The sequence below is a fragment of the Parasteatoda tepidariorum genome, chromosome 4, assembly GCF_982258835.1.
Source record: "Parasteatoda tepidariorum strain Cologne lab strain chromosome 4, Ptep-v5.0, whole genome shotgun sequence".
In the NCBI taxonomy this organism is placed as follows: Eukaryota; Metazoa; Arthropoda; class Arachnida; order Araneae; family Theridiidae; genus Parasteatoda; species Parasteatoda tepidariorum.
In genome coordinates this window covers 79763194-79776658 of record NC_141758.1, presented here as the reverse complement: position 1 = coordinate 79776658, position 13465 = coordinate 79763194, and the positions used below count along the sequence as shown (strand labels likewise).

At 25.7% G+C, this 13465-nt stretch overlaps 1 protein-coding gene across 1 annotated transcript; it reads left to right on the top strand.

The window, feature by feature from the left end:
- The first annotated feature begins 1 nt into the window (after position 1).
- Positions 2-10997, top strand: LOC107438487 (ubiquitin-conjugating enzyme E2 W). Its single transcript, XM_016050795.4, has 6 exons — positions 2-253; positions 2381-2472; positions 3562-3664; positions 4862-5017; positions 6581-6656; positions 8170-10997. Exons 1-6 carry the CDS (start codon positions 239-241, stop codon positions 8181-8183), a joined length of 456 nt encoding a protein of 151 aa, XP_015906281.1. The 5' UTR covers positions 2-238; the 3' UTR covers positions 8184-10997.
- The last annotated feature ends 2468 nt before the right edge of the window (positions 10998-13465 follow it).

The window sequence follows — 13465 nt, the reverse complement described above, 5'->3', positions numbered from 1 at the left end:
TGTTTTAGGAAGTTAAAAACTTTATAGACAAATTGTTGGCAATACCTGGAGTGATAATGGAAGAACTTCTGTTTGTTATGATTGCAAAATAGATTCGGATTTGACACTTAAGCGAAATTTTAACAATATTTTGATATGTTCATTAATTTATTTACATCGGACTCGTCAATGAAATTACACAGATTGATTGATTTAAGCATAATCATTCACTAGTAACTTTTAAAAATTACTTTTAAAGATGGCGTCGATGCATGTAAGAAAATTCATTTTACAGATGTTGACACTTGAACTGTATACAATAGCTGTGTATATTCTATTAATGTTTAAACGTATTCTGTTATTTGACAAAAAAAATTCTAATTTTTTAAGTCAATACGACTTAAAATTTTATGACTTAATTTATTTTGTCATAATGCAGTAAAACTTTCTGTTTGTGTGTTGCTTTTTCCGAACTACCTATAAATATTCCATGTTTCCCTGAAAATCTAAAAAATGATCTTATTTAGTTTTTGAAAACTATTATTATCATTTATTAGCTTGAACTTCTACTTCTGTAAAAGCACAAAACAGTGTAAAGCAGCGGAAATCGCGCTACTCTAAGTTTTATCATTTTTTATGATGTTTTTTTTTTGGCATAATATCATCTATATTATATGAAAAGTTAATTATAATATTACTTAAGGTACCCCTTAATTGAATTTTTTACAGATCTGATTTTATTTTTGGTATATGCTGTCACATCTACAACCTATGATTATTCTACCAATATTGTTAAAATTTTGTTGGTTTGTATTGGATATACTTATCTATTCCCCCTGAAATATGATTGTTTAATGTGACCGTTTTTAATTTGTGCAACTTATAAAATTGTCAATATTACTTAGAAAAGTAATTGATAGTATCACTTAAATTTTCATTTCATTGAATTTTTTTAAACAGATCTGATTTTTTTTTAGGAATATGGTTTCACCAATATTATCAAAATTTTATCGTCTTGTTTTAGATAAACTTATGTATTCCCCTGTTTAGGATATTTCCATTTCATGCTCTTCCAAGCCAACTCAAGGGTCTGTTTAGAAGAAATTTGGGTTCGTTAACGGACCCTTCACGAAATATCTTTTCATAAAAACGGACCCTTCACAAAATATTTTAACTTAAAAACGGACCCTTCACAAAAGGATTTTACTTTTAATCGGACCCTTCACAAATTTGTTTATCTTAATTATTGTTATGTTAATCAAATAAACCCTTCCCAGAGCAGAAAACTAGAAAGATGGGTGTAAACGAATAAAGTTTTGTCTTCGGCGGACGATTCTTCCATTATTCGTCCGAAATGAAAATTCTGCGTTCAGCAGTATAGGCTAAATATCAAATATTTGTATGTTGCATCTCTAATTTAGAAGCCTAATTTAGATGCCTTTTTCGCGCATCGGAGAGGAAAGAAATTTTCATGATTTTTCTATTCTTATTTGAGAAGAATGAAAAATAAAGAATAATGAAATAAAAATATTCTTTTATGCAGAAATGTTTGAAAGATTTTTTTTTTCATTATTATATACAAAAGTCGCCTTTTTCGAGCATCAGATGGGAAAGAAATGCTCGTGATTTTTTCATGATTTTTCTATTCTTATTTGAGAAGAATGAAAAATAAAGAATAATGAAATAAAAATATTCTTTTATGCAGAAATGTTTGAAAGATTTTTTTTCTTCTTAATTATATACAAAAGTCGCCTTTTTCGAGCATCAGATGGGAAAGAAATGCTCGTGATTTTTCAATTCTTATTTAGGAATAATAAATAATAAAAAAACTTTTTTTCTATCGAGATTTTCAAAAGATTTTTTTTTCTCCTGGATAATAATATAACAAAACTTTTGTTTCATTTTTCAAAACATTCCATTCACGTGCATCGGTAGGAAAGGAAATGCTCGTGATTTTTTGATTCCTATTTAAGAATAAAGAAAATTGATGATGACTGGTTTCAGCTAGAATTTAAATGAAAAAACTGAAGGAAAAAAAACAAAAAAAAAAAAGCTGAAATCCCAGAAGTTGAAAAGATAGTTTTGTTCTGGAAATCCTGTTCTTTTATTCATTCAAGTACACCATGTTTTACATTTTAATAAAATTTGATGGTGTATGGAGAGACTATGTTACAAATTCAGATTTGTAGCAAAATAATGTCCTACTTTTTTTAAAAATTTGGTTGAAATAAATGCAAGCTTTAAAAAACCTTTTATTCTGAATATTTTAAAGTACATCACTGTTAAAAATGTTAGCAGTTTCTTGTCCAAAACATTAGTTTTAGTTTGCTGGCCTAATATAAATTGCATTGTATTGTTTTTTCCCCGTAGACTAGTTAAATTTTTCAAAATTTATTTTCAGAAAAGACTGCAAAAGGAGCTTTTAGCTATACAGAAAGAACCACCTCCTGGTGTCAAAGTCAATCCTGAAAACATTGGACCAACTTTAACTCAGTATGCTGCATATATATTATTTATGTTTACAGTACATTATCAAAAAGAAAAGTTTTTTGCACTACAAAAGTTCTTAAGTTCTCCCTAGGAATTAAAAAGGGCAGGGTGCTTCCTCAAAGAAAAGCGCACTCTGAGTTTTGAAAGGACACTCACTAACCACCGTTACAATTTATCAATTGTGTAATGTTAAATTGAAGGATCATTAACTATGTTGCTATTAAGCAAAAATTTTAAGCATCATATTTACTGTTTAGATTTGAAGATTATTGAAACACTGTTTTAAAGTTATTTGATGTCGGAAGTCTTGAATTTAATTAAAATTTTCAATTCAATATTAGTTTGTGGAAATATTTACAAATCGATGCTAATTATTTTTAATGTCACAATAATTATCATAGTTTTCTAAGTGTTGATTTAAACTATTATGAATTGTACAGTGCTCTATTAATAATATTGTACTAAAAATTGTTAAAACTATCTTTTTTAAACAATCACTCTCAGCTTAAACATAGTTTATTTTATTATTCTCCTTAGATACAATTTACCTTTAATATTAATACAATTTGCATATGTAGAGTAAATGTTTTTTTTTTTTTAGTTTGTTATTTGCTCTTTTTGAAAGAAGTCAGGTATATGTATACTGTTTTCAAAATTTTTCTAATTTTTCTTAAAAGAATGTTGTTCCATTTTTTTCGGGGGGGGGGGGGGGGCACTAAGAGACCTTGAACAAAATTTGCTAATGTTAAAAGATTGAAATGTATTAAACCAAAGTGTTGTAAAGTGATAGCATTATGTTTTTTTTTCTGATATAATTGATGTGTTTGATGCAATCGATTGTTTATTATGGATAATCATATTATGAATGCCAGTGTTTGACAAGTGAAAGACATTGTATGAAATGAGCAATATAACTGGAGACTTGTTAGTTGGCTAGATTGAGATCCAAATAGGCTGCTTCTCTGAAAATTTTTTTTTTTTTTTTGCATTACATTGTTTGAGTCTTTTTATATTTAATCCTTTGCATTTATAAATAATTAGTTTTATTGGTTATACATGTAACAGAGTCTTTTTCTTTTTAACTTTATTAAGATGGACTGTTGATATGGAGGGAGCAGTTGGTACTCTTTATGAAGGGGAAAAATTTCAGTTGCTGTTTAAGTTCACAACCAAGTATCCATTTGATTCTCCAGAGGTAAGAAAGTTTAAATACTCATTTTGAAAAATCTTTGTAAATTGCAAATATGCAATGAATTTATAATCTTTGTTTAATCATGTGTAATCTTCCTATCCAATTGAAATTATTGAATAATTAGCTTTTTTTTGTTGTAAAATATGATGGACAAGTTATAATTTACTTGTTTTATTTAGTTTTTGAAGAAAAATAAGGTTCTATTTGTAAGATAATTTTTTCTATAAATGTTTTGTTTTCAGTTAAATATATTTTATAAATTTTTTTTTTAATCTATATAAAAGTGTAGAAAAATGCTGTAGTGTGCTGTTTTGATTTTCAGTTTCATATTTTGGTCTGTGTTTCTGTTACAAAATAGCATATTTCACCATAAATGTCAACGTTACACATTCTCTATATTGTACTTTTTTATTTAAATTTACTTTAATATATTTTTTATAAGAAAAAAAATATGTACTCAGGGGTCTGTTCAAGCCAAATTTACTACCGTTTAGCGGTACTTTCACAAATTAAACTTTATTCACAAAATACTTTTTCTTAACATTTTATTTTTGTGCCTCGTAATAAACGATAAATTGATATTTTTACCATATTTTTGTGTTGATTTTTTAATATAATTTTTAATTTTCACAAATTATGTCTAAATTTTCACGAAATAGGTACGTACCTCTGAGAAAAACCTAGAAAGACCCCTGGTACTATTAATAAATATCTTTTGATTATTGGCCCTTAGGGATAGTAACTGAACTTTTTTACTTTCTATCTCTGAATATGCATAATGTGTATTGAAGTAGTCACAAAATCCAATTCTTTGTAAAATATTAAATTATTTTCCTTTCCAATTGACATTATTTATAAATTTTTTTTTAAAAGAACGTTTAATCCAAAATAGTAAAATTATTATAATTAGTTACTATTGATTATCATTCATTATTATTGATTATTATTATTTTTTGTATCAATTTGTGATGTTGATGTTACTATTGTAACTATTTATTATTGCTACTATTTAATCAAATTTAAATTTATTATGAAAAATTATTATTGTAAATTTATAGTATTTATAAAACTGCATAGAATTTTTTATATAATCTGTTCTTGGTTTTATAAATTTATAATTTCCTTACATTTTTTTAAAAAAAATTTTTAGATTAGAAGTTATTTAATGAATATATTTAATGAATATAGATATTTTTCCAGGTTACTTTCATAGGACCAAACATTCCTGTACATCCTCATGTATATAGTAATGGGCACATTTGTTTATCTATTTTAACAGAAGATTGGTCTCCTGCTTTATCCGTTCAATCTGTGTGCCTCAGTATAGTTTCTATGCTTTCCAGTTGTAAAGAAAAAGTAAAAATCTATGTATTTTATTGTTAATCTTAACTTTTTGTAATTTCTTTAATGATTTATGTACAAATGGTTATTTATTATTTAAATTCCAATTTCTTTCATCAATGTTTTTCCCCCCTTCAAAACATGCTTATTGACAAATATAGTGTTGATGAGGTAATTGCCCTTATTCAATGCATTTTAGTCAATGTACCTTAAAAATATAATCTTTGGTTTGCTTCATTGTTAATTTACATAGTTTCAGTGCAGATACTCAAACTTTCAGAAAAATTTTTCATTTTAGCTGATTTCTCTACTTTCCTTTTAATTTATTTTCAATATGTTTAAATATTTGTATTGCAAAATTGCTGGTTTCTGAAAAAGCATTCCATTTTTTAAATATATTTATGGAGTTTTTTTAATCGGCGTTTAGTATTGATGTATTCAGAAATTCAGAAAAAGTTAGAGATTATTGAAGAAGTTGAAACTGGGAAATGATTCTAGCAGATAATTGATTTTTTTTTCTTCCAAAATACCAATATTAAAGTTAGCACAGGAAAGTTCAAGTTTTGCTAAATATTTACATTATAATTCAAATACAGGAAAAGATTTTTTTTTATCAGAAATTCCAATCATAAAAAAACATCACCATTACTGTAATATTATTTAATTACATGAAGCACTCATTGATAAAAAATACCAAACAAACTCACAAAATCTCTTCAGCATAATAAAGTCATGACTAAAATAATACTATCTCTATTTATCTAAATCTTTCTTCTAGTTTAACTAACATTTTTAGATAAATTTTAGAGCAGTCCTCATTTTAAAACCACTAAAACAGTTTGGAACAGTAATTTATATTTATATATATATATATGTTGATGAATCTGTGCTCAATACAATAACAATATTGAGTTGATGAATACAATATAAATTTAAGACAATAAGAAGAACTGATAGCATAAATAGCCGAGCAATGCTTCCAAGGTTATGGTTAGATATGAACCTTCAACTTCTACTTTACAGAGCATTTGATGGAAAGGCAAACTATAGGCACACTCTGTTTATTTATCTCCAGAAAGTTCTGGAGGGGTGAACTACTAAAAAGTATCTAAATGAGAAGATTACTTTATAGTTCTCATAGAGAATCCATTAGAAATGAACTATGCCATTCAAATCTTAACTAAAAATAATGCAATATATGAAAACTAAAGTAAAAGTATAAAATAAGGAATGATAAAGTAAGGTAGAGAATGTATGATGAACAACTTAAGTTTATCATTTAATTAAATTTGAGAAGGAGCAGTTTAGTTCCTCTGATTAGAATTTTTACCTTCTTGATTTTAATTTTTATCTTTGTAATTTTCTCATTTATCTTTGAAATGTGTCGAAATGAATGATACGGTTGGGTTATTTTAATTGTAAAATATTGGAAAAAGTTTATTTTATTTTGAAAGTACATAAAGGCATAGTATGTTATTTTTTAATCAAATGCAAATTTATACTTTTTTTTGTGTGCATATCTTACAGTGTCAAATGTATTAATACTTATATATTTTTAACAAAACGGCCTTATTTTAGAAACGGCCACCTGACAATACTCTATATGTCAAGACCTGTAGTAAAAACCCTAAGAAAACTAGATGGTGGTATCATGGTAACTATTTATTTTATAATAGTTTTCTTTCTTTGTATTTTTTTATTTTTATGCTGTTATTTTCTTTTTTCTGACATTTTCCTTTCACAGTGACTTTTTTAAAATTATATTTATGATCCATACATATAATTCTAAATTTTTTATCCAATGTATTATTCAATGATTTTTAAATGTATAAGTATTTAATTTAATATTAATGTATAAATTCATTAATAAAAACCTTACTCTTAGGAGAATGTAGTCAGCTTAGTTATAGTTATACCTTGATTTAAGGTAAATTTTTTTTAACGTTATATTATAATATAAAGTAGGTAGTAATTTGAAATATTTTTGATAGCTGATTTCTTAAAGTCCTTAATTTTTTATTTATTTTTACTATCTTTGTTGGCCATGGTTTGACAAATACTAATGATTCAAACAAACTATTTGATTGTATGGACTGTGGCCTAGTTTTAATATATGTTTGAGCGGAGTTATCTCCTTCTGATATATATATATTTATATATATATTCATTCCAAATGTTTAAATTACGAAAAATAAATAATGGAAAGTTTTTTATATCTCTATCTTACCTACCTGAAATAGCTCATTGATCAAGTAATGTATAATTTCGGAGGAGGTTTTGTCCTTGTAACCCTCTTCAAAACTATGCTATTGTATGTGGGGAATATTATGTGTTTTACTGAAGTAAATTTTTTTTTAACACGGTAGACCAGCTTTCATCACGGTAAACTTATTCAGCCCCGTTTTTAGCAGATTGCTGTTATGTAGGATCATTCAGTTTTTTAATGTTTTATTTCTGTGTTGGGTATTTATTATTGTTTCATCTGGTGCTAGTTTTATCTTTTTTTGAATAGTTCTTTTGAGTTTTTTTTTTTTTTGAGTTTTGTATTGTGAGTTTAAATTGGTACAAAGTTGTTAAATGGTTTTAACTTATTTGTTACAAGTAAGGCATTTTGATAGAGTCATTTTGTTTTTAAAACCACTTTAAAATAAGAGCAGAAAATGTGATTTTTAATGAAAAGATTCTAAAAGCAATGGGATAATATAAAAAGCTTCTTCAGGCATTAGAATGCGACGATCATAATACAACTGTGCACGATGAATTGCTAAATATTTATTTAATATAATAGTTTTTAAAACTTAGTTTTATATAATTTTTTTCTTTTATGATTTGTATAAACTCATGTGGCAGATAGAATAATAAAACACAATTTGCATGTGATCATTATTAGACTTTAAGGGTACATATCTCAAAACTATTTAAGATTGAGTTAGACCATTACTCAAATTAGGCCTTAACATGTACTTGTAGAAACTGTTTGAAGCATTCATATTATTGGAGTTTAAAATATGGCGAGTGTTACTGATGGACTTAGTTTAAAAATTGTGTCAGTAATTAACAACTTATTTGTAAAAATTTTTGTATGGTAAACAGCATTTTAATTTTTTTAAAAAGTGTTTCTTCACTTTTGAAATAAAACAAAAAATGTTATATTTTCTGTTTTGCAGATGATTCTGTTTGACAGCTTGCAAATGGTAGAAATCTTTTAAATTTTGACACGCTTCTATGTATACAGAATACCAACAGTATGCATGTTCTCTTGCACCCTCTGTCCTAATGTGCAAGATATTAGAGATGTGAGATTAAATACAGTTTTGTAATTATATTATGTAAAGGCTTTTTTACTTCCAACTGTAAATTAACTATGTAAAATATAATAAGTCCTGTTTGTATGAGTATATTATTAACACTAAGGGCTGAAGCATAATTTGTGATACATTTTAGATTTTTAAAGTTTTAAATATACTTTATTTTCATTTATTTGCCTATTATTTGTGTTGTAGTCACTGGATTATTAAAGTGACTGTTTATGATAAAATGTGACAGAGAACATGACTTTTTATTTTCACTATATAGTTCATAATCATAAATAGAAGTTTTTGTCCATGGGTATTATTCTTTTTATGCAGTAATCAATTAAACGAAAAGGGTTTTTCTTAAATTACTGAAGTAGCATGAATAAATTAATGACTTATGTGTTTAATAATAATATAAAGGAATTAAATGTATTCAAGTGAAACTAAAATCTCAAGTTTTAAACGTTATAAAACATGTGTTTAAATTTTACTTAGCTCCTAATTGTTTAAAATTTAAGGTAATGGTTAAATTTCAAGTGCATTTTTGTTTTCTGAATTGGAGTGTAAAAATTGTATATCAGTCTAAAATAATAAGGTCATGTTCTTTTATCATGTTGGTTGTGTATTATTTTTACTAATTTAACAATGAAATACAAAGTTTTAATCTCACTTATATTAAAAGTGTTTTATGACATAGATATACTTGCTATTTCCTATCATTAAGGTGATTTACGTTACAATGTGATTAAGTTAGATGTGATAGTGTAAGGTGATTATGTTAAAAAGGTATTTTAACTGCCTTAACTATACAATCAAGTAATATGCATTTGCTTTTTATTTTTTCTTCCCCATTGGATTGTTTAAAATTATGTATTCTCACATTTTGTTTTCATTTCACTTCATATCTGTGATGGTCAATTTAGAACTGATCCTGAGTACTTTAGAATTAATTAATTTCCAGTGTTCTATAACTTCAAATCCTAAGTTTTGAATGATATTATTATCGATGTTAATGCAGTTATTTTTTTTTTATCTGAAATTGTACTAGCACAGGTTGTTTATTATTCCTTAGTGGACCATTTTTCTGTGTATGTATATATATTTATTGATTCAATGTTGGTAATTATTAGGTTGAAAATGCATTGAAAAATGTCTACACTCCTTGATTATTAATTTTTTTGCTGTAGGTACCTCTACAAGTCTCTTTAAAGTGTGTTTTTTAACCATAGGTGCGTTTAGTATTTTTAGAATGGTAGTACTTCTGAATGGCTAAAACTGTATGTGTATGTTTTTTCAGACATTTATTACTTAGTTCAAAATGGCTGATACTACGCAATTTAAAACTAAGTTACAGTTATATTAAATGGAATACTTGCTGTACTTCTTGAAAAGTGCATTTAGTTTAAAACTAAAATTTCTTTCAAGTAACTTCTAAATTTGGAAAAATGCCAAATAATAGGATTTTCCAATCTAAAAATTCTCCTCTAATGGGATAATGTTAACCAAAAAAAGTTTTTTTATTTATGAATGTAATTATTAATTATTATAATATTATTTAGTTTAAAACTTGCTTGGTTTTAAGTTTAAAAAGATCAGTCTAACATAAAAACGGTTCAAGGACTGAGCCCAAATCTTTCATAATTTTAATATTAAAAATGTGAATAATTTCACAGTTAGTTTATGCTTATTTAACAGAATTTATGCTTAACATTTTAAATATAATTTCATTTTTTCTTGTGAATTCAAATAAATAAATTAATAAGTAAATAAATAAATAGCTGCGATGGCTCAGTGTCCTTGTGAAGTACAGGGTCTTGATCTTTAGTGGTGATTTGAAACCCACACAGCTGATGATCAATATGTACAGTTTGTCTGGGAAGTGTTTGTGCACAATGCTGACCACATTGCTAAAAGCATGAGGCTGGTCACGAAATTCTAGAGTCTTAACTTCCATGACCTCCAAGAAATAATTTTACAACTTAACGAGAACATATCTAGATGTAAAATTTTTTTGAATGAGTGATTTTTAAATTAAAATACAACTTACACTCAAATATTTCTTTCAACTTTATTAAAAAGTTTATACTAGATGTTAAATGCATTTTAAAATGTGTGGATAAGGATTAAATACCCTTTTTTTAGTTACTTATTAAACTTTTTATTTTACAAAGACAGAGTCAGAATTGTGTAAAGAATGTAACATGATGCAATAACACCCTGAATTTACATAATTTCCCCCTCCATTTCTGATTATTATTTGCATTTTTGAATCCCTTTTTATTATGATGTTTGTTTAACGTAGAATCAATTTGCTAATTTTCAATGTATTCTAAATTGTATTTGATTGAAACTAACTTAAATTCATTATTTCTATTGCAATTTTTGATTTTTTCTTTTCTTTTTAAATTCTGTTAAAACTGTTACTACTTCATAACTAGACATTTTATACTAAGTTGATCTAAGCAAATGATATTAAATTTTGCTCATTTTCTTTTAACTACTGTTCAATTTTGTCAAATTTCTCTGTATCTATAACTTTTGGATAAAATATCACGTTTTCGTGCTATTACAGTTGAACCCCGATTATCCAATGCTCAATATGACACTCTTTGTTATTTAAAACTATTTTACTTCTGGCTTTCAAATAACTGTATTCAAAAAAGTTGTTTGAGAACTTATTAAAAAGACTTTTTAACCTATTTCATGATTACTCTTAATTGACAGTTGTTTGTGATGATACAGTGTAATGTGTCATTTTAATGTATAAATTTTATTAATCTAAGTCACAATGTGTTAGCCTTGAATCATGTTAAATGATTCATAAGTCTCTCGTAAATCACAAAGTATGTCAACAAATGATTTATTGTGTGTAGTTTGGTAATTTGAATGCATGACAATAAATCAGTCTCAATGTGTAATTCATATGTCACATGAAGATATCAGATTTGTAAATTGAAAAAAATAGAGATTTTGCATAGTGTTCCCTTTCCTATAGAGCACACAAACACGTAAATAAGTAAAATATATAAATCATTTTTAACACTAGAAAAACTGAAATACCTAGATTCCAAAAAGCAGTCAAAATAACTGCATTGTAAAAGAATAACTAATGTATAAAGAAATTTGCTTAAAATTAATTTTTAATATTATTTTCAGTTATATTACAAGTTATTAGTAAATATTAACAATCAAAAATTATATGTTTTACAAGAAGTCACAAAATTCTAAGAAATTGTGTCATCATTGTTTTTCTAATTGTAATTAAAGGATCAAAATGACTTCCTTGGGCAATCTAGTGAACTGTTACCTTTTAATTTCTCTAAAGCTCTACCTTTTTGCATTTCTACAGTTGCAGTTTCTTTCAGATCCATTTTAAAGAATTAAAGCTTGGTATCTATGAATACTGCCAATTAAATTCTAAATACCCTATGAGACTAGCAGCCATTTATTTTTGATAATTTTACTTATGTTTAAAAGTTAGTATGTTGGGGAAAGTGAAGTTAATAAAACACTTTTTATTATCTGGTTTTTATTTTTGAACATACTTTTGTTCCTTTTGATGTTGGGTAATCAAGGTTCGATTCTGTATTTTTACTCTTATATGTGCTTAAAGTGAATATATTTACCAAATATATTATGAAATTATCATTTAAATGAAATGATGGCATATCCATGTAAATAGATTAAGTGTTGATATTAAAGTATATAGGTAAAGTATTGATATGATTAAATTAAATATTTTATTTATTGCCTGCATTGTTTTGAGGAAAACGCTGATGCTTCATATTGTACATTTGTACCAATTTATGATTTATTTTTAAAATTTCTCTTTTTATTTATTTTACCTATTAGTAGCTTGCTTAAAATTAAATGCTATTACTGAAACAAGCTATTTTAAAGGTGTGCTTAACTTATGAAATTGTATAAGTATTGTGTTTAGGATAATAAATTAATCTTGTAGACTTGTTAGGAATAAAACATTGCACTATTATGCTTGCTTTTAAATTAAAAGAATTCATAATCTAAAGTTTACACATAAAGTAACCCTAAACAAAAAATATTCTATGAAATGCTTTATTTAATTAATGTTAAAAAATTTCCTTCTCATGTTTTTAGCACATAAAATTGTTTCTCTTTTCAATGTTCTTAAATTTCTATCCCTTTTTTTCACTTTCTAAGGAATAAGAAAGTTTATTGATTCAGCTCCTCTATTTCATTCTTGTTTGATATCTATTTTAAATTAAAATGCTTTGGCTAGCAAAACTTTCTAAACTTTAAAATATTTATTTTGATTATTTCATTGTTTATTTTGTTGCAATTAATATTTTTGATTTATAACAATATTGATGAGTTCAGTCCATGCAGAAAGACAAATATGAAATGTAAATTAAGAAAATAAATTTTAGTTTAAAGTTGTATTTAATTTCTTGTAGTTAAAAGAATTCACCAATGTACCCGTATTTTGGATACTGCAGTAAGTATTAAAAAACTTATATACTTTCTTTCATATCATTAAACAGGACAGCTTGCAGAGGAAGAAGAGTAAGAAGTAATCAATAAGTGAACTGAAACTTATAAATCTCTATTTTCCAAATTCATTCCAACATTATTAATAATTTTTTTACTCAACTTACATATAATCAGTGCAATTACAAAATTTAATAATAAGTTCAAAAATTTATTAATTGATTTTTGAGTAAAAAGTTAAATTATCTGTGCAATAGCACAAATATTACATTGTTTTAATTTTTATTTTTATTAATTTTTATTAATTCCTAGTCATGATATGCAGATGGATATTATCGTACTAAATTAAAGTTCTTCTGTATTTAATATATGTATTTAATAGTTTTCCAAATTCTCTCTGCTTTCATATAATCAGTGTAATTACGAAATTGTTTAATTCAAAAAGTTTATAATTGATTTTTGATTTGATGGTTAAATTATCTATGCAATAGCACAATATTATATTCCTTTTTTTCTAGCTTTATTAAATTTTTATGACTTTCTGGTCATGATATTCAAACGAAAATTAAATTTTTACTAAATTAAAGTTCCTATTTAATTTTGTTATTTAATTTCAAATATAAGTATGTTGGAAACGTTTGTGAATATGTCATTATAAAGTGCAGTGTTTTGGCTGGTTGCGTATTCATTTGCAGAAGTG

Excerpts from the sequence above, each read along its gene's own strand:
- LOC107438487 (XM_016050795.4), top strand. Across the intron at positions 2,473-3,561 it reads ATTGGACCAACTTTAACTCA|ATGGACTGTTGATATGGAGG; the intron begins GTATGCTGCATA and ends AACTTTATTAAG. Across the intron at positions 3,665-4,861 it reads ATCCATTTGATTCTCCAGAG|GTTACTTTCATAGGACCAAA; the intron begins GTAAGAAAGTTT and ends ATATTTTTCCAG.